Source organism: Balaenoptera ricei, chromosome 16 (assembly GCF_028023285.1).
Source record: "Balaenoptera ricei isolate mBalRic1 chromosome 16, mBalRic1.hap2, whole genome shotgun sequence".
Classification (NCBI taxonomy): domain Eukaryota; kingdom Metazoa; phylum Chordata; class Mammalia; order Artiodactyla; family Balaenopteridae; genus Balaenoptera; species Balaenoptera ricei.
The window spans coordinates 4,474,686-4,502,676 of record NC_082654.1 but is presented as its reverse complement, the minus strand read 5'-3'; the positions used below and the strand labels follow the sequence as shown (position 1 = coordinate 4,502,676).

Here is a 27,991-nt window from a genome sequence, read left to right as displayed (position 1 = left end):
AAGTTGAAGCCCACACCTTGGCAAACCCTCCCCCGCCCCTGCCCCCCACCCACCCAAGTTTTAAATTTTTATCAGTTTAGGAGACCCAGCGGTCTCCTTCATAACCTCCATATGGGGGTTTTGAATAAACTATTCAGAGTCAGAAAATTCCAAGCTTTCTTCCCTTAAACCTGCCCTCCCCTCCAGACAGCATTATTTACAGAATTCACTTTAAAGTTTACGGCAAATATTGTACTACAACTTATCGCTAAACTAAATTCATTACATGTTTTTCCCTTTTAAACTTCTTGGCTATTTATCTTCACTGTCTCGATGACTTCTGGTTCTTATTTTCTTGACACCCACATTGTCATTTTCCTGTTTGGGAACAAAAATATAACTCAAGTAATTTAAAAGAACAATTTTTGTAACCGACTCTGCAAAAACCCCGATCCTTTCTAGGTGTGATGCAGGCCTTTAGTCCTAGAAAATTAATCTTGAGGTTGGAAATAAACTTTAAGATAGAGCCTGTAAAAGTTGCCTTAAACTGTTTTTACTATTTAATTTTTTAAAGTTAAATATTGTGTCCTTTGATAGAAAGGTTTGTAAGCTATTTTTAAGTTAATACATCATAAAAAGAGAAAGAAAATTTCCACACAAATACGTATATTTTCACTAATTTTCATAAATACCATTCAGGAAAAGTGAATTCAAATGTATCATCAGGCTGAAATCTTTTTTTTCTTTTATACACAAAGACAATTATTTAAGACCTTTATTAACAAGTGTTTGCAGTTGGTTGACTGTTTTGAAAAAAATCAAGCTGTCAACTTTTATTACAAATAAAAAAGAGGTTCTTAAAAATCTCAACTTGACCAGATGTGAAACAAATTAAAAACCAGAAGACTCAAAAGATTTCGGCCTGGTTTTTTTCTCAGGCCAAAACCTTTTGGGTCTTCTAAACAACTGATGTGTTTGAAGGGGACCGTCCCTCAATGCTACGTGAGTGTGAGTGGAGAGCGCATGTGGGATGGGACAAAGGACACCAGACTGCCTCCCGGATGGGAACTCTTAACAGTACTACCCAGCTAAACACACCTCCACCTGTTCTTCATCCCAGCTTGCCAAAGGGACGCCTTCAAAATCAGGCGTTACCCCTCTGGAAGTTTCATTCAGTCTCTAACCAGAGACTGAAGACAGCTGCCTGGAATCTTAATACAGGGTATGCAATAAGCAGTCAGAAAATACTAACTGGATAAATCCCTTTTTCTTCCTTTTTTTAAAAATTTTGGCCACGGCAAGCAGGATCTTAGTTCCCCGACCAGCGATTGAACCCGAGCCCCCTGCAGTGGAAGCTCAGAGTCTTAACCACTGGACCGCCAGGGAAGTCCCATCCCTTGTTTTTCCTGAATGATGACTTTATAATGTGAATTTACTATTCAAAGTGGAATTCCTAACCCAGATACACCTGAATATAGAGCCACAAAATGTGGTTTAGATTCATGCCTCTTAACATTAGTCTAACCGGGAGCTGGTGGTGTGTTATTACATATCATGTGCTGTGTCTGCTCTAGCAACATGGGGCAAAAATTATATTGAAACATTCTATGCACTTAAAAAAAGAGAAACAGGAAATTACTTGCCTTTTGAAGGCTGTTGGCACATCTCCTGGCACCCCGGGTTACTCTCTGCTCGGATTCACCCTCCGAAGTGTTTCCTCGAGGGCGGAGAGTAATCTTTCTGGATCTCAAACCCTTGAAGTCTGAATATTCCGTTGCTTCTTTCTCTTCCTGCTTCTTCACGGGGATTTCCACCCTTTCCTGCCTTGCTGTCTCCTCTGTTGCATCAGGCAAAGGCTTCTGATTCTGCTTCCCAGATCTCAAGTGCCTCCTTCTCTCTTGAACTTTGCCCCCAGAGGTAGGAGTCTCGGCTCCATCTTCTGGGCTTTGTAGCTTCATCTCTTGGGAGGTCTTCAGGGACTTCTTTTCACTTCTCTTTATTTTCATCTTTCCTGCTGATATAAGAACCCCAGGTCTTTGCTCCTCTATATTGGTTTTAGTGGGGCGCCTGGTACGCAGGGACATTCCCTAAAAAAATTCAAAAGACATCCAAAAAACGTCAAGAATGAGGAATACAAATCTTAAAACTCAACATGGAGAAAATCATTCGAAAGTGAACTCAAAGGGGAATTAATTGGAAAATTTTCCATTCGTTCAATTTCTAAGATGCCAGTAATCTAATCGAGTCAAGGGAGTGCCTGTCACTTTGTTCCAATGGAGAAATCACCATTTCTACTGATAAACCATAAGTAAGGAATTCAGTATAAATTCCAATCACAATGTCTGAATGTCATATACGTCTGATTATAACAAGCGTTAAAAGGGTATTCCAGGAGAATGCCCCATTATTCAGGTAGTAAGTGAATTCCTAATCCTTTAACAATCATTGATAGAGCAGGACAGGAAAATCTCTATTTCTGGAATCGAATTTACAAGCTTCTCTATCTGACAGCCTTGACAGTTATGGTCTTCCCAAGACACACGCCCCGTGTAAATTGTTCTAATTGTTTAAATACTGACGCAGATACTACTTCTACCCAGCACTCCAGGTCTCGGTGTCTGGAACAAGGCAGGACTGAATTGCCCACTTTTTCTCGGCACAAAGTTCCACACCTTTGAAGGTGAACACAACTCAGTCACTTCCCGAGAAGTTCTTGGCAAAATGTGTAATAATAATTTTGACCAGTTATTTTCCCAAATTAGCCTATTCTCTCTAGAAATCCCCAAAGGATGCTTTACGAAGGTCTGCAGTTACTCACTGTGTTGAAGGCGGACCCCATGGGGAAAGGGTACCCACACATACATTTGGGTTATGTACAGTTTATAGCAAACGTTATACGAGAATGGAGAGCATCCACCCAAGATGACATGGTACGATTACATCACACGATTGCATCACACGATTGCATCACCTTATTTGGAGCGTGCGCGGCTTCTCCTTGTGGATCCGTAGCTTTAGTTTTCACGTCATTGTTGGGCAGGTTTCCCACAGGTTTAGTCCTTTGTGCCAAAATCCTCAGGCTTCTCTTCTTCACGCCCGAGGGTTTGGGGGGCTCCCGTCTCTCCCTGGGGGCTGTCCTCTGCTTCTTCTGGAGGGGCTTCTCTTCCTCAGGGTCCTGTGCAGCCATCGTGGGGCATAGCCTCTTCCTGCCCACAACCCTTGCATCTTCTCCCAGTTTCCTCTTGGGGGACGGGGAGATGCAGCTTTCACCTGGTGATTTTACAGGGTCTCTGCTGCCCACAGGGTCTCCCGTGAACCTTACTTTAGGGGCCCTGAGGACTCTTCGGGATATTTCTACAGGTCTTCTTCTGTCTGCTGCTTGCTTTGGGGCTCTCTTAACTCCAGAAGCATTGTTTCCCAGTTCCTTGACCTGATCTGGCTTTTGGAAGAGCTCTTTGAAACTGGCCGGATCTTCCAGGGGTTGGGCCTTTTCCTTAAATGTTCTTAGCCGACTCTTGACACAAATTACATTTTCTGCTGAGTCCAGGTTCTGCCTTGAAGTTTCCTTAAACACTTTGATATTGTTCTCATCACCTACTGGTTCTCTGTGCGTGGTTTCCCCTGCTGTTTGGATGGGCTCTCTGAGTACTGAGAGCTCTTCTAGGTCCACTTTTCCCGGTGGTGACTTGAGCTGCCTCCTTCTACTTGCTGGCCTGGTGACTCGTGCGGCTGGTGGAGACTGGCAGGGCACTGCAGTGATTATAACATCACTCACCGGTTCTTTGGCCTGATCTGGCTTTTGGGAGAGCTCTTTGAAACTGCATGAGTCTTCCATGGGTTGGGTCTTTTCCTTAAATGTTCTTAGCCGACTCCTGATGCCCGTTACATTTTCTGCAGGGTTGAGTTTCTGCCTTGAAGTTTCCTTCATCACTTTCCTGTCTTTTTCATCACATACAGGCTCTCTCTGCATATCCCCTGGTGTCTGTGTGGGCTTCCTGGGTGCTGAGGGCTCTTCTACATCCACTTTCTCTGGCAGTGACTTGAGTCGCCTCTTTCTACTTGCTGGCCTGGTGACTGGTCCGGCTGGTGAAGATTGGCAGGGCACTGGAGCTATATTAACATCACTCACTGGTTCCTTGGCCTGACTTGGCTTTTGGAAGAGCTCGTTGAAACTGCCCGAGTCTTCCATAGGTTGAGCCTTTTCCTTCAATGTTCTTAGCCGACTCTTGATGCCAATTACATTTTCTGCCAAGACCAATTTCTGCCTTGAATTTTCCTTAAACGCTTTGCTGTCTTTTTCATCACATACAGGCTCTCTCTGCATATCCCCTGGTGTCTGTGTGGGCTTCCTGGGCACTGAGGGCTCTTCTACATCCACTTTCCCTGGTGGTGACTTGAGCCGTCTCTTTCTACTTGTTCGTCTGGGGACTGGTTTGGCTGGTGGAGATTGGCAGGACACTGGAGCGATTTTAACATCACTCATTGGTTCCTTGGCCTTATCTGGCTTTTGGAAGAGCTCCTTGAAACTGCACGAGTCTTCCAGGGGTTGAGCCTTTTCCTTAAATTTTCTTAGCCAACTCTTGACGCCAATTACATTTTCTGCTGAGACCAGTTTCTGCCTTAAAGTCTCCTTAAACACTTTGATGTCATTTTCATCGCCTACAGGTTTTCTGTGTGTGTGCATGGTTTCCCCTGGTGTCTGTGTGGGCTTCCTGAGCGCTGAGGGCTCTTCTACATCCACTTTCCCTGGTGGTGACTTGAGCCGTCTCTTTCTACCTGTTCGCCTGGTGACTGGCTCTATTGCTGGAGATTTATAGGGTATTGTGGTGGTTTTCTCATCAGTCATTGGTTGCTTTGCATGATCTGGGGTTTGGAAGAGCTCTTTGAAGCCAGCCAGGTCTTCCAGCGGTGCGGCTTTTTCCTTGGGTGTCTTTAGCCACCTCCTGCTTCCAGTTACATTTTCTGCAGGGTCCAGGTTTTCTTCTGGAGTTTCCTGAGACACTGCAATGCCTCTGTCACCACCCTCTGGTTCTCTGTGTGAGTGTGTGGCCTCTCCTGGTGTTTGTGTGGGCTTCTTGAGTGCCGAGAGGTCTCCCTGCACAGCCACTTTCTGGGAAGGTGTCTTGAGATGTCTGGTCATGCTGGTTGATGTAACAGCTGGTTCTGGTGGTGGAGATCGGCAGAGCATTTGGGGGGTTCTGTCCTCAGTCATTGGTTCCTTGGCTTGATGTGGGGTTTGGAAGAGCTCTTTGAAGCCAGCCAGGTCTTCCAGGGGTGGGGCCTTTTCCTTGGGTGTCCCTAGCCACCTCTTGCTTTCAGTTACATTTTCTGCAGGGTCCAGTTTCTCTCCTGGAGTTTCCTGAGACACTGCAATGCCTCTGTCACCACCCCCTGGTTCTCTCTGTGAGTGTGTGGTTTCCCCTGGTGTTTGTTGAGGCTTCCTGAGAGCCGAGACATCTTCCTGTACATCCACTTTCTGGGAAGGTGTCTTGAGACGCCCCTTTCTACTTGGTGTGTTCACTGGTTCTGGTTGTGGAGATTGACAAGGTATGTTGGTGGGTTTGTCATCAGTCGTTGGTTCCTTGGCACAATCTGGGGTTTGGAAGAGCTCTTTGAAGCCAGCCAGGTCTTCCAGCGGTGGGGCCTTTTCCTTGGGTGTTCTTGGCCACCTCTTACTTCCATTTACATTTTCTGATGAGTCCAGTTTCTGATTTGGAGTTTCCTGAAACAATATGATGCTTTTATCATCATCTACTGGTTCTCCCTCTGAGTGTCTAGTTTCCCCTGGTGACTGTGTCGTTCTGCATGCTGAGAGCTCTTTCTCTGTATCCGCTTTCCCCAGAGGTGTCTTGAGCCATCTCTTCATGTTGGTTGGTGTGACAATTAGCTGTGGTTGGGAGGACATGCAGAGCATTTTGGGAGTTTTGACAACAGCCCTTGGTTCCTTGGCATGATCTGGGGTTTGGAAGAGCTCTTTGAAACCTGCCAGGTCTTCTAGAGATTGGACCTTTTCCTTGGGTGTTCTTGGCGGCCTCTTGCTTCCATTTACATTTTCTGCTGAGTCCAGTTTCTGCTTTGGAGTTTCCTTAGATAATTTGATGCTTTTATCACCATCCGCTGGTTCTCTGTCTGAGTGCCTGGCTCCCCCTGGTGTCTGTGTGGGCTTCCTGAGCGCTGAGGGCTCTTCTACATCCACTTTCCCTGGCAGTGACCTGAGCCGTCTCTTTCTACCTGTTTGCCTGGTGACTGGTTCTACTGCTGGAGATTTATAGGGTATTGTGGTGGTTTTCTCATTAGTCATTTGTTCCTCTGCATGATCTGGGGTTTGGAAGAGCTCTTTGAAGCCAACCAGGTCTCCCAGCGGTGGGGCTTTTTCCTTGGGTATCCTTGGCTGCCTCTTGCTTCCAGTTACATTTTCTGCAGGGTCCAGCCTTTCTTCTGGAGTTCCCTGAGACACTGCAATGCCTCTGTCACCACCCTCTGGTTCTCTGTGTGAGTGTGTGGGCTTCCTGAGAGCCGAGAGGTCTCCCTGCACAGCCACTTTCTGGGAAGGTGTCTTGAGACCTGTGGTCATGCTGGTTGATGTAACAACTGGTTCTGGTGGCGGAGATCGGCAGAGCACTTTGGGGGTTCTGTCCTCAGTCATTTGTTCCTCTGCATGATCTGGGGTTCGGAAGAGCTCTTTGAAGCCAGCCAGGTCTTCCAGCAGTGGGGCCGTTTTCCTGGGTGTTCTTGGCCGCCTCGTGCTTCCAGTTACATTTTCTGCAGGGTCCAGTTTCTCTCCTGGAGCTTCCTGAGACACTGCAATGCCTCTGTCACCACCCTCTGGTTCTCTGTGTGAGCGTGTGGGCTTCCTGAGAGCTGAGAGGTCTTCCTGCACAGCCACTTTCTGGGAAGGTGTCTTGAGACGCCCCTTTCTACTTGGTGTGTTCACTGCTTCTAGCTGTGGAGATTGGCAGAGCATTTTGGGGGTTTTGTCATCAATCAGGGGTTCCTTGGCATGATGTGGGGTTTGGAAGAGCTCTTTGAAGCCAGCCAGGTCTTCCAGAGGTGGGGCCTTTCCCTTGGGTGTCCTTGGCCGCCTCTTACTTCCAGCTACATTTTCCGCAGGGTCCAGTTTCTGCTTCGGAGTTTCCTTAAACAATTTGATGCTTTTATCATCACCTGGTTCTCTGTGCATGGGCATGGTTTTCCCTGGTGTCTGTGTGAGTTTCCCGAGGGCTGAGGCATCTTCTGCATCCACTTTCCAGGAAGGCGTCCTGAGCTGTGTGTTTGTCCTGGTGGGCGTGCCGACTGTGCCTGATCTGGGAGGTTTACAGCGCATTTTTGTGGCTTTGTTCTCTGCATCCACTGCTTCCTTGGCATGAGCTGGGGTCTGCAGGAGACTTGGGATGTCCAGCTGGTCTTCCTCAGGCTCTGGCTCCTGCAAGCTCTCGAGGGCGGTCAGGCCTGCTGCTAGTTCACACTTCAGCTCTGAAGCTCTTCTTGATCTCCTCACAGCTATCATCGTTTTGGAATTTTCTTTTGATTCCATGTTTTTTGTACATGTTTCACTTTCCTTCACGTCTCCCTCCAGCTTCTGCTCTGGTTGTGGTGTTTTCCTCAGACACCTTCCCAAGACATTCTCAAGAGTGTCAGGTTTTGTGCCTTCGTATTTACACTCTACACCTGGTGTCTGTGAGCTTCTGAGCTCCATGGACCTTCTAAACTTGTTTGCACTAGATGTTGTCTTTGGTGTCGTTGCCTCAAACGCTGGAGTTTTCATCTCAGCACCTGTTGTTTTATACACGTTCCTCGGAGTTTTCATAATACTTTCATTTATTTTAATACACTGGTGTCTTAAGGCAGGGCTTGCAGAACTTTGATCAGACAGCTCTTTTGGTGCATCTTGAGTCCCGGGGAACACATTCTGTCCTATAAGAAATTAACACATACATGATGAGTATATTCTGTGCACTGTATGTGCCAATGTGGTGTTTTAGCCTCATGAGGTATTATTTAAGGACCAATAACCCAGCCTCCCATCCACCTCAGGATATGAGGCTGCTTATGTGGCCATAAATCTGTCTGACATGAACCACACACAATTAAGAACAATGTTTTTGGGTGACACAGAGTGGGGTCATGCATAGGCAGTGGTAAGGGTCTATGGGGATTGGATAAAAGAAAAACATTCCTTAAGAAGGGTCACCTGAAGGCTGCCAGCCAGGTCTCAGTGAGCTGAACACAGACATTTTTTTCATCAAATGTGAGAAACAGCTGCTTCATCTGCTGGACCACCAATGCAATAATATGGATTATACTTAGTACGCTAAGGGTCCACGTTACACAGGAAACATCAATTCTTTAGTGACAGGAAGCATCTTGAGTGTAGCACGCTGTCCCCTCTATGAAAGAAACTTGGTGACCAGTGTAAACGAGAGAGAAACAGACTCACATCTCACTCTCATCCTGCGGCAGGTGCCCAACCAGAGATTAACAGGACTACCTGCGCGGTGCACACCTGCTGCCTTTCTCTTTGGTAACTGACAGCACTTTCACATTTGAGTAATTTACATATAGGTATGATGAGAGATCATTACACTTTCCTGCTTGTCATCCTCTTTACTTATGCTAAGTGAAGAAGGCCACGTGTACACACGTAGATTACGGTTAGTAAACAGGCATGCCTTTTCACGCAAGTCTCTGAAAGCCAGTGCTGGTTCAGCTGCTGACAGAAACCTCCCCTAAAAACAGTGGGACAGGGAAGCTGGACATGGTACTTTATCAGGAATATCTGTCGTAGAGAAATAAATAATACAGTAGCTGTTGTGAAAAAAGAAGACCATCTACAGTTTCCACTGAAAAGATCAAAGTGCCAGGGGAAAAAAAGGAAACCAACCAGAATTTTCTGAAGCGCACAGCAGAGGTTTTTCTCCTGAATGAGGTACTGGAAGCTCTTTTCCAAGCAAATCCTCTGAATTTGAAAAAGTGGAGGGACACAGGCTCACCCTTTGTGGTTTCTCTTTCACTGGAGTCTTGAACATTTCAGGCAGCCCTGTTACATGAAAATAGTGGAAAAACAGTTAACAGACAGACTGCTCACACCTGCAAACAAGCACGCCCGTCCTCACGTACAACAGAGGAAATGTCAGAAGGCAAACAACAGATCACACCCTAGAACTTCTGGGAGACAGGGTCTCATGGGAGAGGTTGATGCATCAGCTGTGAACCCATTTTTTGAAGAAGGCAATGGGAAGTTAGACTCATATATGGCCTCTTCTCTGGCCTTCCTCTTGGAAAGAAAATGGAATGAAGGAAGTCGATGTCCACCCTCTTCTAGAGTAAACTCCAGCTGTGAGCCCTGGCCAGAGGACAGAGGCTGCCCTTCAGGGTCCCTCTCCATGCTTCCCCAAATCTAGGGCCCTCATGCTCCTTCGGTAAGTCCTAGGTTATGCCGTACTAGAGTTTATGTACAAATAAAATGTCCAAATTTTAAAAGTGAGATAGGACCGCCCATTTTTAGTACTGTCAAGTAATCATATCACCATCTTTTCATTTTAACACCAAAAGGTAGTACTAACATAATCTCAGAAAACAAACAAGCAAACCCATCCAGTACTCTAAAGGGAAGATTTAAGTTTCTCAAACTCTCATTCTCCTCCTGTTCTCCTTACTTTTCTCATTCTGACATCAATGGACCAAAACGCTCTCTCAGTCTGGCAGCCGTCTGCAAATTGTGTTTGGGAAGCCTGTTCTGAAGGCACCCAAGCCAGGCAACTCACTTAAAAAGCTCATTCCTCTGCCACCGTTCAGGCCTTACTTAAAATATCCAAGATTTACTATTTCATCACATATTAATGTTTTGTCATAAAAGTACTAACACCGAGGGGTGGCCTTTGCTGAGTGTCTAAGAAAAATGTTTTGAAGGAAGGCTGAGAAAATTTACCATCCCAGGTACTATTTAAACTTCTATTTATCTTATAAATATTTTTGAGAATTTGTCTTCAATGCTTCGTAACATATGTAGTAGTACACTCACACGTGTGCATAATTTACAAGGATACACAGATACACATATATCTGCATATTGGGTGGTATAAGCTCAAATTGTTTTTCACTCATGGAGCATGCTATCAGAACTCTGGCTATCACTGTTCTACATTTTTATAGTTTGCTTTTAAAAAGCTAAATATGTTGATCCAAATGTGATTCTAATTGGAGGGTATCTTGCATGGGTTTTATAAGTGGTACAACAATTCTCCCATCTTAAAATCTGCCAGGAAATAAAAACAAGATTCCACCTAATGGATTCAAGTGTCACCTCCCTCCAGAAGTGCTCAGAATGGAAACTACTGGTCAAACGAAGTAGCATAACATCCCAAACCTAGGGCCCTGCCGTGGTTCTAATCCGGTACAAGTATCAGCAGCTCACATCACACTTTTACTGAAAATGGCAATACTGGCTCAACTATGAATGGCTCAAAGAAGCCTTTGCTTCACGAACCAGCTAAGCTACATGGAAGGAAAGGAAATCTTGAAGAAGCAAAATATCACTCAAACCAATTGCTCCACCCCTGGCAATTATAAGAGCAAGGCTGCTTTCTTCACCATAAAGCCGCTGTCAACGTCGTATACCTGTGCTGCTCTCCCAGGTAAAGATGTGCATTTCCTGCCATACCTGCTTCCTACAGGCCACGTGACCCCAAATCGTCAGGGACCTGGCCTTGTTCTCCAATCCAGCACCCTCTTCCTTGAATATCATGACCCTCCGAGTTGACTAGATTGTTTGTCCTCCTGTCCCATGCACAGCAGATAAACAAACGTGATACCCACCCATGTGGACCCACACAGGAGGATGAAAGGTTTCTGGTTCCTAAGAGCCATGGCTATGCTTTTACCTGAAAGATCTTCACTAAAGTCCATTGGTTTATTGACCACGAAGTTGTTCAGCATCCTGTAGGGCCGAGCCGGCCCGTTCACTTTCTCGATGTGAGCTTTCCCTATTATTATGGTACAGGGAGAGTTTGCATGGCCTGTGCTAAATTGATTGTGAATGATGCCAGTCGGCTTCTGGAAAACAATCAGGAAATCAACAAAGTGTCAAAGCCTCAATCCACACTTAATGTATCCCTTAATCATATTATGTGTCAAAGAGCAATTCACATTGGAACACTTACCTTCGGAGTATTGGTTCTTCTTTGCCTTTTGCTCAGGGGTCTTGGAGGGCCACGTTTAACAGCTTTGGTCTGGGTCTGCTTGGTACCAAGTTTTACCACGTCTGCCCACGATTTTGCCACTGTCACAGGGAAAAGATGTTGAGACTTTTCAAAACCGGCACTAACGAGAAAATCAACCTTGAAACCTATCTGCTGATACAACACTAACCAACTAAATTGGCCTCAGAAGCGCCACTCCTTCTCTTGGAATAAATCATCTGTAAGATGCCATGCTGGCTTCGATCCAGGGAAGCTCTCTTGGAGGGCAGGTTGCCACTTTTTCTCCCTCCTCTCTTGGGAATATCTGTCTGATGTGGAGATCTGCTGTCGCTGGAGATGGAAGACGCCTTGGATAACCTACGGCATCGGTCGGGTGCATGTGGAGAAGCGGGAGCAGTGTTAGGAGCTGGAGACCTCGTGAATGCATCCTGTGCAGTCACTTCCAGACAGACTTCTGAAGAATCTTCTTTCCCTGATGGCTGCGGCTGCTCCTGACAAGATTTAAATGTGCATAAGAAACCTTACCACAAATATAACTTCTCTGTAGGTTCAAGATGACGGAGTAGGACGTGCGCTCAGTCCCTCTTGCGCGAGCACCGGAATCACAACTAACTGCTGAACAATCATCGACAGGAAGACACTGGAACTCACCAAAAAAGATACCCACATCCGAAGACAAAGGAGAAGCCGTAATGAGACAGTAGGAGGAGCGCAATCACAATAAAATCAAATCCCATAACTACTGGGTGGGTGACTCACAAACTGGAGAACACTTATACCACAGAATTCCACCCACTGGAGTGAAGGTTCTGAGCCCCACGTCAGGCTTCCCAACCTGGGGGTCCGGCAATGGGAGGAGGAATTCCTAGAGAATCAGACTTTGAAGGATAGTGGGATTTGATTACAGGATTTTGACAGGACTGGGGGAAACAGAGACTCCACTCTTGGAGGGCACACACAAAGTAGTGTGCACATCGGGACCCAGGGGAAGGAGCAGTGACCCCACAGGAGACTGAACCAGACCTACCTGCTAATGTTGGAGGGTCTCCTGTAGAGGCGGGGGGTGGCTGTGGCTCACCATGGAGACAAGGACACTGGCAGCAGAAGTTCTGGGAAGTACTCCTTGGCGTGAGCCCTCCCAGAGTCCGCCATTAGCCGCACCAAAGAGCCCAGGTAGGCTCCAGTGCTGGGTCGCCTCAGGCCAAACAACCAACAGGGAGGGAACCCAGCCCCACCCATCAGCAGACAAGCGGGTTAAAGTTTTACTGAGCTCTGCCCACCAGAGCAACAGTCAGCTCTACCCACCACCAGTCCCTCCCATCAGGAAACTTGCACAAGCCTCTTAGATAGCCGCATCCACCAGAGGGCAGACAGCAGAAGCAAGAACTACAATCCTGCAGCCTGTGGAACGAAAACCACATTCACAGAAAGATAGACAAAATGAAAAGGCAGAGGACTATGTACCAGAGGAAGGAACAAGATAAAACCCCAGGGAAACAACTAAATGAAGTGGAGATAGGCAACCTTCCAGAAAAGGAATTCAGAATAATGATAGTGAAGATGATCCAGGACCTGGGAAAAAGAATGGAGGCAAAGATCGAGAAGATGCAAGAAATGTTTAACAAAGACCTAGAAGAATTAAAGAACAAACAAACAGAGATGAACAATACAACAACTGAAATGAAAAATACACTAGAAGGAATCAATAGCAGAATAACTGAGACAGAAGAACGGATAAGTGACCTGGAAGACAGAATGGTGGAATTCACTGCTGCAGAACAGAATAAAGAAAAAAGAATGAAAACAAATGAAGACAGCCTAAGAGACCTCTGGGACAACATTAAACGCAACAACATTCGCACCATAGGGGTCCCAGAAGAAGAGAGAGAGAAAGGACCAGAGAAAATATTTGAAGAGATTATAGTCGAAAACTTCCCTAACATGGGAAAGGAAATAGCCACCCAAGTCCAGGAAGCACAGAGAGTCCCATACAGGATAAACCCAAGGCGAAACACGCAGAGACACATAGTAATCAGATTGGCAAAAATTAAAGACAAAGAAAAATTACTGAAAGCAACAAGGGAAAAATGACAAATAACATACAAGGGAACTCCCTTAAGGTTAACAGCTGATTTATTAGCAGAAACTCTCCAAGCCAGAAGGGAGTGGCATGATATATTTAAAGTGATGAAAGGGAAGAAACTACAACCAAGATTACTCTACTTGGCAAGGATCTCATCCAGATTCGACAGAGAAATCAAAAGCTTTACAGACAAGCAAAAGCTAAGAGAATTCAGTACCACCAGGCTTTCTATTTATTTTATATTGGAGTATAGGTGATTAACAATGTTGTGTTAGTGTCAGGTGTACAGCAAAGTGATTCATTTATACATATATCTATTCTTTTTCAAATTCCTTTCCCATTTAGGTTTACAGAATATTGAGCAGAGTTCCCTGTGCTACACAGCAGGTCCTTGTTGGTTATCTATTTTAAATATAGCCGTGTGTACCTGTCAATCCCAAACTGTTTAAACCTGGAAGCACCAAACTTTTCAAACAGTGTCTGGCAAGTATATGGTAGAGATGGGAGTCTATCTCTCTCACTTAAAAAAAAAAAAAAGGGGGGGGGGGGGAGAAGGCACCAAACAATTCTTAATTGGGGTATTTCAGGTGGAAAGATGAAAGGAACTTCCTCATGAGTGAGGCTCTTATCTAAGTCCAAGGAAACACCGTCCGTGGGAATTTAACCACCTTTGATCTGCATGGAAAGACAGCCACTCACTTCCAGGAGCCCATATAAAAGGAAAGGAAAGGAGACATACCTCACACACCTGTTAGTGTGAAAGGAAATTAAAGACTTCCCAGGCCCTCTGATGAAGGCGAGCTGTGGGCCAACCCCGTTCTAGAGACCTAAGATCACAGCCTAGGGTAGGTGATGAAAAACTGTAAAGAGCTGATGATGAAAATCATGGGTGTGCTGCCATCCAAGATTTTTCTTTTCACCTTGTAATTCTAAAAGGGAAAAACACCAAAACCTTATGGTTCTGTGTCATGATGCCTCTAGAGTCTTTCCAAATGTATTTACTATAACCCTAGCATGACCACCTGGCCCTGGAAGTGTGGTCAGCAGAGGCCTCTGCAGAGAAGGAAAGTCCTGAGGACCCACCTGTGCTCAGTCACCCTCGGGCCGTGGTTAGGAACCCAGGTGTTCATTTCCCAACACCCGCATGAATGAGCTCTCACAGAGACTTTTATATTTTTACTTTGTTATTAGAAAGAAAAAGGTGTTCATCGTCATTCTACTAGTGTGAGGGGTTGGAAAGAATATGGACCAAGGATGTGCGCTATCATCAGACCCGAAGGGGGGACCAGTGGGTAAACTCACCTTGATGATTTTCTTCAGGACGGTTGGCGTGTGGGTGACCAGAGACCATCTTTGCTTTGGTGTCTCTCCTCTTTTGAGAGGTGTGTTAGGAGGTAAGTTTTCATCAAATAATTCAGGTCTCAGGCGACCACCGAAGGAGACCCGCCTCCTCTTCAGGGACACCCCATCCATCTTATCTAGAGGAATGGGTACAGACGTAGAGAGGGCAAAGGAGAACCGTACCATAGGTGTGACTTGTTTCCATTTACCATTAAAGACAAACCTACTGTAAGCTCACTGAAACCTGGCACCTCACACACCTTTACTCTCTTGTGATGTTGACGAAGGTGATGCTGCTTCAAGAGCTCAGGAAAGATCCAGGACAAACCACTAAATGCCAAGTCCCAACCTGACAGGACAAGGACTTTCTTTAAACATTGACAAGTCCTGTGCGGACAGAGCTTAATAAAGGGAGTGGCCTGGATCAGTGGCTCCCACTTTGGAGCTGGGGGATGATGGGGATGGGGCTTCAGCAGTGGCCTGAGAAAGCTTTTCCAAGAGACTCACACTTGGGTCTCACTCAGACCTATCCAGTGAGTAGAATTCGAGCTGGAAACTTCTCCTGGTGATATTGACAGATGGGCAATTCATGCGTCCCAAGCCCCACTATCCATCTTTGTGAACCACTTGTCAATATAAACCCTTGCCTAAGTGAGGCGCCCCGTTTGTAAGACTTGTGGGGACTCCGTGACTGATGTGCGTGGGCCTGCTTTCAGAGCCGCACACTCCTGCCCTGGGGGATCCCTGCAGAAGCAGAGCTGACAGCGGGGCACAGCATCAGAACACCTGGGGGCCCCCGAGGAGCGTGGGAGGCCCTGGAGCTACCACGCCTGCTCCACGGGTCACATCTCTGCCACCCACGGGGTGCCATTAGGTTACTGGTTTCCCCATTTGCAAAAGGAAGATAACAAAACTCCTGTCCCGTGGGCCCTCCTGCTGCCAGAATAGAGGATGGGAAATGAGTGTCTGAAAGGCACGTAAAAGAACACCTGGCACGTAAACCCATGGGGATGGGGCAGGTGTGTTCTAGGAGCCACCCCACATGAAAAGATTTCCAAGGGATTTCCACTGACTTATTCTAGAGGATCAAACTCATAGGATAAAAGAGCTTATAGTTCAGAATTAAACTCCTGTGAAAAGCAATTATGCTTATGCTTATTCTCCTTTGTTTTGTGGTAGACAGAAGAATCAAATATGTTTTTGGACCACCTTATCTCCTTAGACCCCCTGCTAATTCTTCCCTAATAACCAGTACTTCTTCTGGTTGGTTGGTTATCTGGGTCTTCAGGCAAATCTATGAGTAGATGATGAATATGTGCCCTTATGTGCCTCACAGAGCTAATCATTCGTGAATGAAGGTAGGTCCCACTAATTCATATCTAGACATAAGGTAGGCGTAAATTTGGGGGGGGGAAATAAATTTACAGTTAAACAAACTTACTCGTGGAATCGCCGAAGCTGCTGACATCAGCTGAGCTGAGACCCGGTAACCCAGGGCACACCGGATCAGCTGCCACGCCCAGCTTCTCAGGCTTGTTGAGAAAATCGCTTTGAATCTTCCTTTCAACTTCAGGGACCAATGGAGCTGAAACTGTCTGATGCAGAATCTCTGTTTCTGTTGTCAGATCGTCAACATTTGTAGGAATCCTCTTCCTCTTTTTGGGGCAAAGTTTTTCCGGTGTATTTCCAAAACTCTCAACTTTCACGGGCGTTTGAATTCTCGGTAAGAACTTCCGAGGAGGAAACGTTTTATTACCTGCCCTGGAGCCTTCACTTTGATCTAGGTTCAGGGATGCACCACCAGTGACAACACTCAGGTCTTCACTCCGCCGGCTCCGTGAGGGACTTTGTTGTGAATATCGTACAGGGGTCGTGGATTTCAGCATCTCTATCTCTGTGCAGAGGATGCTGGGACTCCTGGTCTCCCTGGGGGTCTGAAATGGCCCCTCATCACTCCTCTTTCCCTCAGTCTGGCTACTTCCTTGTTCTCCTGAAGCAGGGTCTGCCTTAATTTGGGGGCTTTGGCCCGATTTTGGTCTGGATTTAAGTGAGACCAGAGTCTCACTCTGTAAACCACCAGTGCTTTCTTTTTCTGTTGTGCAATGACTCTGTGATCCTGATTTTCTGCGGTTCTGTAGAACATTGACTTTTCCTGATTTCACATCTAACTCCACCTTCATTGACTCATAAAGCTTCCTAAAGGGAGATTCATTTTGGTCACTACCCTTAAGACACTTTATAGAGGAAGAAGCCTTCAATTCTCCATTACTGCTCCCCAATGTTACACTGGAATCTTCTTGAGAATCCCCAGCAGTGGGAGCTGTTGCATTTCTGCCGTTATCTCGGGGAAGTTCTGAGGGATGAACGCTGTTAGGTGTTTTCCCGGCAACAGGATCTCCTGAGCCACCTGAGACAGTACCAGCTCCGGTGACATTCTTCCCGTGCACCACAGGCCTTCCTGAAGCAGCTTCTTCCGTGAATTTTGAACGGGCAATGGAATCTTGAACTTTTCCGTCTTGACAATGAGTTATGAAATAAGAAGCAGAAATTCGAGATTTTCTCAATGATTCACATGGGCAATATTCACATTTTAAAATTATTTCAAATTGTCTTAAAAACCTAGCCTTTCACTTAGCCTACAAATTTCTTAATGTCCAAAATGTATTATAATGGCATTCTGGTACTAGTTCCATGATGAAAATAAATAAATCACTTTAGCCTCCTATACCTCCTATAACCAACAGGAGACATCCAATGCTATCAATCTGCTCAGAATTGGGGGGACAACTGAGCATGACATTTCATCTCTACATGGACCCTCCAACAAGCATATGGCACCCATACATCACTTGAGAAAAGTTAACTCAGGTGTCTGCCTATGTCTGTCCCTTCCTTACCACAAAGCTACATAGAGAACCAATCTTACAGGATCCCAGACAAAACCAAAAAAACTACTAACCAGGGTTGGAAGGGAAGCTAGATCTTGAGACCCGACGTGAAGGCTCCTGTGAATTGGCAGATAAGAACAGCAATTTAGATGCCTTTTCAAATACCGACAGTCATATTTACTAAAATGTTCTTCCTGTTGATGACCTTCTCTACCCAACTGTTCTTAGAGAACTTTCAGAGACTTTGAGAAACGAGCCCAAGACATTGGGCTGGTACTCATAACACAAGCATTTCTCAGTTGATTTTTTAAAAATATAGTAATAGAATAAGAAACAAACTTGAAGATTAAAACTGCTTAAATTGAACCTCAGTGACTTTTTATAACTTCCTTGAACTTCTACGAAAGAAGAATCAAAGCTAAAAGTAAACATCATCCACACTCAGTATCTGGGAACCTACCAAGGGCACAGACTATTGACTGTACACTGTTTTATCAAAAGTTGGCTACAGGACCTGTGGGTGAAGTGGGGCTCCACTTAGCGTGTGTGCTCATTGCTGGCAGATACTAAGTGTTTATCTGAAAGCCCAGAAGTTAAGGCAAAAGCGAAAACGATGCACCCAGAGGCCCTGTACCCTCAGAGCACGGGCTGGGATGCAGCCCTCCCACTGGGCCGCCTTCACATTCCTTCCCAGGCAGCTTTTTAGTGGGTGAGGAACAACTACCGAATAACACAGATGTAAGATATAAAAGTCCAATATTGTTTCAAAGGAGGAAAAATAATATCCTCTGAATTATTAGGGGGGAAAATCACAAAATATATCCAAAGGCAAATACTTTAACTTCTTTCTTTAATCAATTTCCGATTTCTTGGTATTGAATACGCTGCTTCTCAAACTTCCCATGTGAGGGCTCGGTTTCTAACTTCCGATCTGAAGTTGACAAAAGGAATCATATGACTGAACAATAAAAATGAATTAAAATTTAAAAATGTGTGCAAAATACAAGCCCATATTTTTTGTACTATAATATCCAATAGCCATAAAAATCAGTGTCAAATAACATGTTCTAAGTATTCAACTTCAATATTTACATGATCACAATCCAGATAACGAACAGGTCATAGACCACTGGGACCTCTTATCTAACCCATAGTCCAGCTTTTTGGTTGGTTTCCTTATACCTACTAACAAGTTAGAAGCTGGGTTGGTAGGTGGGTGGGATACCTCAAAAGCTAGCTTTCCCCCAAAGCTGATGAGCAGGGTTGACATTAAAGTTAGTCCTCTGGGGAAGCAAGGGCACACAGCAGAAGCAGGGAACTTCACATGCAGAGCCCACTGCTGATTTCAGGAGTATCTGTGCTAAGACTCTTAAGCCAGGGAATTCCAACCTGGTCAGAAGAGAATAGCTTGAGTAGCTTCATAAAAAGTAACAAGGATAAGACATCTCAGTATTAACCCAGAACCTTCTAAGTCCTACTAAATCTCCCAGAATGGGCCCAGACTGCAATTTAATAAGGTGGGCCGTTTGGAATATGTTTTCTCCACTGATAGACACAGGGCAGTAACTCTCCTCCAGTGTCGTGGGTCATCTGTCTGTCAAAACTGGGAAGCATCATTGGTACCTACAACTCTGATGTGATTATTTTGGATGAATAAAGACCGATGAGTACAATGGGACAAAAAATGAGCCGCCAGATCATGTGGTTCTAGAATTTGAGTTCTGCGTCAGGGTTGCCCTAGCCAAAGGTTTGCGAAATCATATTGTGAGATACTTTAGGAGACTTTGGGCCCAAAGTGTAACACCTAGTACTCTCATTTTGAATAAAAGAGGAAGGATAGTTTAAATTATCTTAATATACCTAAGTTCAACTTGTTTTACTACCTTAGTGACATTTTCCTACTATAACTGGTAAGTCCTTCTCCCTTGTGAGAAATCAGTGTCAAAGTGCATATAAATGAGTTCATATCATCATGCAAAAGAATCAGAGCCCAAAGTTCCATAATATCCCCCATCACCTGTTCCCATCTTTGTCCTGGAAATTCAGGTGACTTGCTTCCATTCTGATGACTTTCATTTTCATACCTGAAGTGCACAGAATGACAGGCACATATTCAGATTAAAGATTTGTAACCAATGATAAAACTTCCACATCTGACTAATGTCCAAGGAGCAAGGAACAAAGATCAGGTTTTATTCAAGATATTACCTTATTCATGGAAAGAAATTAGGAAAGTGTTTTTACGCTAAAAACTTAGGTAAATTGATTTCTTTTGGAACACCACAGTCAGAGGTTGGGACCGGATTAAATTTCTGAACCCTGACTATTCTGTAAGATTCAACAACTTCCCTGAGCACCTCCTGTGTTGGAACCAACTGCGCAAGAGAGCAAAACCCGGTGTCTGCTAGATTTTGGTCGTGGAAATCATCTGATGGCTTGGAAGGTCAACCAAGAAGCTGGGTGGCATCTGACACCTTTATCACTCTGTGTTGTCATTCACCACAGGGTAACCACAGAGCTATACTTTAAGATCACTATGATCTTTTCAGCTTCCCACTTACTCCATCTGTATCTGAACAAAGACAGGCACATTTTAGCAAGACGCAAAGATATTTAGCAAGAGACATGGTTGTTCTAACAGACCTCAGGTATCCATTCACAGAACAACCTTTTATAACACACGCTGAACTCGGGTACCTCGGTGAGACAGCCTGATTCGAATTTAGATGCCACCTAAGTAAGCTCTGAAGCAGCCAAGCGTCTGGAATTGTTTCTCATGGTACCAGAGTTCTGAATCAAGCCCTTCTTCCTATGACCCATGTCCTGGTCTTTGTTGGAGGTACTTTGTCATCTCAACTAATCTTAATTTGAGCAGCATCTCATTTGGGGGACATATTTCTGTTCTCCATTCCTCATCAAATATTTCCTACCTAGAAATAATATTTATTTCTCTATCCAATAAAAAATACCCTTTAAAAATGAAGGCAAACTCACAAAAAGCACAGAAAAAGAAACAACCAGGATATTCAAATTAGAAAATATCTATTTAATACAAATGAAGGCAGAAATGAAGATGGAGTTCCATTTGGCAGAATGGATGACAAAAATGATCCAACTATATCTGCCTACAAGAGACACAATTTAGAGTCAAAGACACAAACAAGATGAAAGGATAATGATGGGAAAAGATATACCATGCAAATAGTAACCAGAAGAGAGGTGGAGAGGCTGTACCAATACCAGACAAAATAGACTGTAAGATAAAAGTTATTCAGAGACACTGCACATTTTATAATGATAAAAGGGTCAATCCATCAAGATCAACCAGTTATAGACAAAAGTATACCTAACAGCTGGTTGCAAAAGATCGTCTAAATCTTAAGGATTATGAAAGTTGAAAGCAATGTGATTAAAAAAAACCACAAAACTATAGTATGAAATCTCTCATCAAAAGCATTACTAAAGGGGGGGGGGGCTTCCCTGGTGGCGCAGTGGTTGAGAATCTGCCTGCCGATGCAGGAGACACAGGTTCAAGCCCTGGCCCGGGAAGATCCCACATGCCGAGGAGCAACTAGGCCCGTGAGCCACAACTACTGAGCCTGCGCGTCTGGAGCTCGTGCTCCGCAACAAGAGAGGCCACGACGGTGAGAGGCCCACGCACCACGATGAAGAGTGGCCCCCGCTCGCCGCAACTAGAGAAAGCCCTCGCACAGAAACGATGACCCAACACAGCCAAAAAATAAATTAATTAATTAATTAATAATAATTTTAAAAAAGCATTATTAAAGGTACAGGACATTTCAGAATGATACATGATAGAGCTTCATCCGCCAAGAGGAGATAATTCTTAATTTAAACCCATAGTATGGCCTCAAAATATCGGAAGCAAAAAACTGACAGTTAAAAAACAAAAAGAAAAAAAAAAATCTTCAATGCGTGATTTCAGCTTATCTGTCCAGGTAACTAAGAATCAGGGGGAAAATTTACTAGGATTCTAGAGTCAGGAATTTGAATCTGATGGACCTACACAGATAGAGCACTCCGCCCAGCAGCTGTGGAACACACATTTTTTCCAAATACCCAGGACAGATTAGTAAAAAATTAACCATATCTTATCATAAAAAGCAAGCTCTGACTCATTTCAGAAACTGGAAATTACTCAGATGTCCATCCAGAATGAATAAATTGTGTGTAATTGTGTATATAACTGTGGATATTATTTCCGTGAAATCCTTAAGCAGTGAGAAGGAACAAACTGGGATGAATTCATCCATCCCATCCATGCTATGAATCCCCACAACCGTAAGAGCAGAACTCAGTTACTAATTTATGGAGTTTAATAAAGGCAGACAAAACCATAGCAGTTAGAGATGCATGCTTAGGTAGTAGAACTCTAAAGACTTTCATGCTATCAGAAAAGCCACATTAGTGGTTTACTTGGTGCAGGGAAGAAGTAATGATTAGAAGATGCATGAAAGAAACTTCCGGAAATGCTCTGTTTATGACTTGGGTGGTGTATTAGTTCTATAACAAAATGCCACACCCCGGGTGGCTTAAACAAGAGAAATTTATTTTCTCACAGGTCCAGAGGCTGGAAGTCCAAGATCAAGGTGTCGGCAGGGTTGGCTTCCTCGGGGCCTCTCTCCTTGGCTCTGGCCGCCCTCTGCTGCCTCTTCGCATGGTCATCTCTCTGAACACCTGCTCCCCTGGCTTCTGTGTCCTAATCTCCTCTTCTTATAAGGACACCACTCGGGTAGAATTAGGACCCAGCCTAATGGCCTCATTTTAACTTAATCATCTCTTTCAAGGTCCTATTTCCAAAGACAGCCACATTCCAGGAAGCTGGGGGTTAGGACTTCAACTTGGGAATTTAGGGAGAGCAAAATTCGGTCCATGATGGGTGATGATCACAAGACTGGTCACTTCATGGTAAGTTGGGTCATACATCTCGTTTTGTAACTTTCTCTATGAGTGTATTTTACTTTAAAATAAAAAAAGTAAAATGAATGCAGTTTCACAACACTTGCAACCAAATGAAACTCCTTTAGGACGTGGCCACCTTGGCATAGTTACGTGCTCTCAAATCTTTGAGCTGGAGCACACAATAAACCTCACTTGCCATTCCTTCTAGATCCATATGAATTTAGATAAAGACTGCGTTGGGAATGGCAACCTCAAACATGCTGACATTCACCCGCATTAGAGAAGGATCACTGATGAACTGTGAGGCTAGTTTTTGGTGAATCAGAAGGTCTATTTATTTTTAGCTCATTTAATTCTTACCCACCTGAAAGACCGATCAACAACAGTTATCACATCTCCATGTTTTAGCTGTACAGGTTTATCAAAAGTAGATCCATTTACTTGTGTTGGATTTGTGGAACTGAAATTAAACAATATTGCCTACAAGTAGAAAAGAGAGGAAAACATGTAAACTAATAAATGGATAAAAAGTGAAAAGTTTTAAAAAACAGACTTCCAAAAACCCACTCACCTCCTGCTCATTGATTTCAATTTTGCAGTGTTGTTTGGACACTACGGGAAGCTGAATACGAATGTCACACTCGATACCCCTTAATTCAAAAGAATAAAGATTTTTTAGGTTGCTGCAATTTTAAAAACTTACATCAGTGATTCAAAATAAAACAGCATCTGACTCTATGTTTGATCTGTAAATGTAATGACATAAAGGAAAGACAAACTGGGCAATGTAAATGATCTTTGCATTTTGCCCACAATTTTTATAAGTATTGTATAAGCAACTATTTTAAATCATTAAAACTTAGAGTACTTAAAAATAATTATAATGGAAAATATTAGAATACAAAATTGAATTGCCTTTCACTAAAATATCTATGCTTATAAGATCCAACTAAAGGAGTACCTTACATCAGTTTGGAGAATACTTACTGTTTGTACTCTGTGCTTTTTTTTTTTTTCCTATAAAAAAGGTTTATGTATGTTTATTGGTAATGCTATGTATGTTTAAAGGTTTAATCATCACCAAAAGTGCTGTTATTTCATGCCAGGGCCTCTCCGTGTCTCAGTTTCTTCATATACAAAGAGGACTCCATTGGCAAACGTATCATGGTGTTCTTCAGAAAATTAAATGAGTTGCTCATGTCTGTCATTTGTTTGGCACACAGTAAATGCTCATAACTTGTGAGCTTTTTATTGTTTTAAAACTATATTATTGGGACTTCCCTGGTGGTGCAGTGGTTAAGAATCCGCCTGCCAATGCAGGGGACATGGGTTTGAGCCCTGGTCTGGGAAGATCCCACATGCCGCAGAGCAACTAAGCCCGTGTGCCACAACTACTGAGCCTGTGCTCTAGAGCCCGCAAGCCACAACTACTGAAGCTGTGTGCCTAGAGCCCATGCTGCGCAACAAGAGAAGCTACCGCAAAGAGAAACCCGTGCACGGCAACGAAGAGTAGCCCCAGCTCGCCACAACTAGAGGAAACCCGCATGCAGCAACGAAGACCCAACACAGCCAAAAATAAATAAATAAATAAACCACATTATTAACTGACAGAGTCACAAGCCTCCTATCATTACAGACACTAATCTAAAAGCAACAACAAATTATCTAGATGCAACCTGTCTTTTTACAGAAAACTAACATCAGCAGGAAACAGCTGAAGGGAGAATTCCCAAACCCACACAGAAACTAACCAGAGATGCCCTTAGCAAGGCTCTTTGGGTCTCTGGTGTTCCTGTTACCATCCTGTGGTTTTACACGTTTGAACAGACCGTATGCCTCCTCTCTGTACTCAATACGAACCTCTGGAGTCTAAGAATATCCCTTCCTACCTGTATCATGACCAAACACTTACAAGTGGGTTTCTGGATTATAAAATCTCGCATAAAAATACACTTAATCACTACAGTATAATAACAGAATTACTGCTATTTGGTACCAAAATGTTTTGTTTCTTTTCTTTTTTTTAAATTAATTTTATTTATTTATTTATTTATTTATGGCTGTGTTGGGTCTTCGTTTCTGTGCAAGGGCTTTCTCTAGTTGCGGCAAGCGGGGGCCACTCTTCATCGCGGTGCGCGGGCCTCTCACTGTCGCGGCCTCTCTTGTTGCGGAGCACAGGCTCCAGACGCGTGGGCTCAGTAGTTGTGGCTCACGGGCCCAGTTGCTCCTCGGCATGTGGGATCTTCCCAGACCAGGGCTCGAACCCGTGTCCCCTGCATTGGCAGGCAGATTCTCAACCACTGCACCACCAGGGAAGCCTCAAAATGTTTTTTGTTTTTCCCTTTTTTTTTTTTTTTTAATTTATTTATTTGTTTATTTATTTATTTTTGGCTGTGTTGGGGCTTCTTTTCTGTGCGAGGGCTTTCTCTAGTTGTGGCAAGCGGGGGCCACTCTTCATCGCGGTGCGCGGGCCTCTCACTATCGCGGCCTCTCTTGTTGCAGAGCACGGGCTCCAGACGCGCAGGCTCAGTAGTTCTGGCTCACGGGCCTAGTTGCTCCGTGGCATGTGGGATCTTCCCAGACCAGGGCTCGAACCCGTGTCCCCTGCATTGGCAGGCGGATTCTCAACCACTGCGCCACCAGGGAAGCCCTTGTTTTTCCCTTTTGAAGAGAGTGGAAGCTATGGAAAGTGAACAGCTACTTTAAGCCAAAGAAGAGAATTTGATTTTTAGGTATCAGAGCATCCCAGCAAGAGAGAGAAAAAGACTATCTCATTAGAACTGAGAATCTGTTTGGCAGGAGACTGCCATCAGCAATCACTGCAGATCAATGGTTCTTAACCTTGGTGCTGTTGACATCTGGGGCCAGCTAGTTCTCTGTAGTGGGAGCTGTCCTGTGCATTGTAGGGTGTTTGGCAGCAACCCTGACCTCTGCTCCCTGACGCCAGTGGTGTGTGCCTCCCACATTGTGACATGAAAAAAATGTCTCCAGACTTTGCCAAATAGCTCCTGGGGGGCAATACGGCTCTCAGTTGATAACCACTGCTGCATACTGATTCCAAACTCAATTTTCCAGCTGATGTTATGACTGGACAACTGCCAGAGTGCTAAATAAATAGTGATCCCCTCTCATATGCCAGGCCCCATACCAGACACCGAGCACATAATTATTAACTCGACAGTCCCTGTCCTTGGGGAGCTTAGTAGTGAGACAGACAAAGCACAGCCTCACCACCGTGTGTGGGGTTAGGAAAGACAAGAGCAGGGCTCAGTAAAGGCTTCTTCTCAGGTAACATGGATCCTGTCTCTGAAAGTTGGAAAGCAGTCAGTCACGTAGGAGGGTAGAGAAATTCCAGAGATGAAAGTTCGAACTGGCTAAAAGCACCAAGGTGAGAAAGAGCTTGAAGTGTGGTGGAACATGGCAGGAGTGGGGCTGGTAGGAGGACGGGGTGTGGGTAGAAGGGGGTCAGGGTTCCACAGGGAGGGTAACTTCCCCATCACATGTTAGAAAAGGAGAGGGGCTGTGATTAATGGTGCCTGTTACGCTGGGACCAGATGTTACTGCCACCACCACCACCAAGGCAACAAAAGAGAAGTTCTCAAAACACAACCAGAAGGACTTTCCTTCCCACTTCCATTTTTCCAAAAAGACCAACAAGCCATACACAGGTTCCTTCCTTCACTTGTTCAATAATATCCCCCAGCAGTCAAGGAATGCCCAGTTTGGAGAGATTTCAGAGGAACACGGCGGCTAAAGACAGTCTGAAGTGAAGCAGGATGTGAGAATCCTTTACATTTTTCTCCAGTTATATTTTTATCAAATCAATTTAAAAATCTTTGTTTGACTGAAAAAGCACAACTGTGTAAACATTGTCGGGCTTCCCTGGTGGCGCAGTGGTTGCGAGTCTGCCTGCCAATGCAGGGGACACGGGTTCGAGCCCTGGTCTGGGAGGATCCCACATGCTGCGGAGCAACTGGGCCCGTGAGCCACAACTACTGAGCCTGCGCGTCTGGAGCCTGTGCTCCGCAGCAAGAGAGGCCGCGACAGTGAGAGGCCCGCGCACCGCGATGAAGAGTGGCCCCCACTCGCCGCAACTGGAGAAAGCCCTCGCACAGAAACGAAGACCCAACACAGCCAAAAATAAAATAAATAAATAAATTAATTAATTAAAGTTAATGGGTTAATAAAAAAAATAAAAATAAAATAAAGTCTTTAAAAAAATAAATTGTTAGACCTGCCGGAAGAATCTGACAAATCTACATTTAAAAAAAAAAAACATTGTCTTCGAATTCTATTTCATAATAAACAACCAGTAGCATTGACAATACACAGGAAGTCCTGGGCAAACTCGAGGGCTGACTACTCCTAGAGCTGGGTATCTCGTCTGTTAATCTCTGATTAGTAATACTGAGGGTTTTTTTTAAAGCTAAATTGTCTAAATTGTCCGCGGGTGGGCAGGGCTCACCTTCCAAACAAGCAGGTATGAAGGCTCAGTGGAAAGTGGGGGCCGTCGACCCCGCTCCTTTTGATGGTAACAAGGCGTCTCGTAGGACCCATTTTCTAAACAGGAATTGTGACTATAATCCGTACCGGAAGGTCAGGCATCAAAAGGTTTGCTGAAGCAGACTTAACAAGCAATCCTTTGACTGCACTTTTACACGCCACTGAACAAAATAACAAAAATAAAACACACGGGGTGGGGGCGGGGGTGAGGGTTATTCTAAAGGCAAAGAGCTAAGAAGTCACTTGTAAGTGACCAACTGGGGTCGCGTGTACTATTCACCGCTGCCCCTGCCGCCCCGACCCACGCCTTACCTGACCCCGGTGGAAGCCCCAGCCAGGCCCGGGGCTGCGCCCACCACCCAGCGCCCCCCAGAGACCTGCGTCCAGGACGCCGCCCGCCAGGCTCTGGGCTCCCGGGAGTTCCCACCGAGACCCCACGCCAGAGCCCAGGACGAGCCGGGCCAAGGCCGCGCTCCGCCGCCGGTCCCCGCAGAGCCCCGAGTGGTCCACGCGGCCCCCGGCCCGGCCGGCTGCCCACGCCCCCGCCCCCGAAGCTCCCCGGCCGCAGCTCACCCAGGACGAGTCTCCCGGGGCGACACCAGTGGTTCCGCCGCTCGTCGGCGAGCAACCCGAGTCCGCTCCGGGAGGGGCCGGCGACGCGTCCACCTCCGCTGCAGGGACCGGGCCTCAGTCCTCCGGCCCGCCCCCACCTTCGCCGTGCCCCCAGTCCCCGCTCCCCCCGCCCTCGCCCTCGCCCTCGCCGGTGGCCCGCTGGCCCTGCCCAGAGACGTCCCGGATGTGCCCGGCGTTAGCGGCTCTGGCGCGGAAAGCCGCCGCCGCGCCCTCCAGATTCAAATGATAACATCGATTCAAATTTGGCGCTAAGCGCTGCGATTGGGCGCAGGGGAGAGGAGGCAGACCAATGGGAATGGAGGGGGCGGAGCAAGAGGGGACGGGCTCCGCGGGGCGGGGCAGACGGGCTTGGCCGGGCTAGCTCCGGTGCGTCCGCGGAAGACGCCCACCTGAGGGTCCTCAACCTCCACGGCCGCGACGGGACTGAAATGCAACAGGGTCCC

The 27,991-nt window shown here is 45.4% G+C and overlaps 1 protein-coding gene across 1 annotated transcript; it reads right to left on the bottom strand.

The window, feature by feature from the left end:
- Positions 1-111: 111 nt before the first annotated feature.
- Positions 112-27,522, bottom strand: MKI67 (marker of proliferation Ki-67). Its single transcript, XM_059899327.1, has 15 exons — positions 27,489-27,522; positions 26,878-27,076; positions 22,984-23,062; positions 22,777-22,892; positions 19,507-19,573; positions 17,561-17,606; positions 16,043-17,116; positions 14,563-14,738; positions 11,347-11,668; positions 11,139-11,257; positions 10,860-11,031; positions 8,861-9,016; positions 2,951-7,893; positions 1,623-2,066; positions 112-357 (listed from the first exon to the last, which is right to left on the bottom strand). Exons 2-15 carry the CDS (start codon positions 26,967-26,969, stop codon positions 292-294), a joined length of 7,872 nt encoding a protein of 2,623 aa, XP_059755310.1. The 5' UTR covers positions 26,970-27,076; positions 27,489-27,522; the 3' UTR covers positions 112-291.
- Between the last annotated feature and the right edge of the window lie 469 nt (positions 27,523-27,991).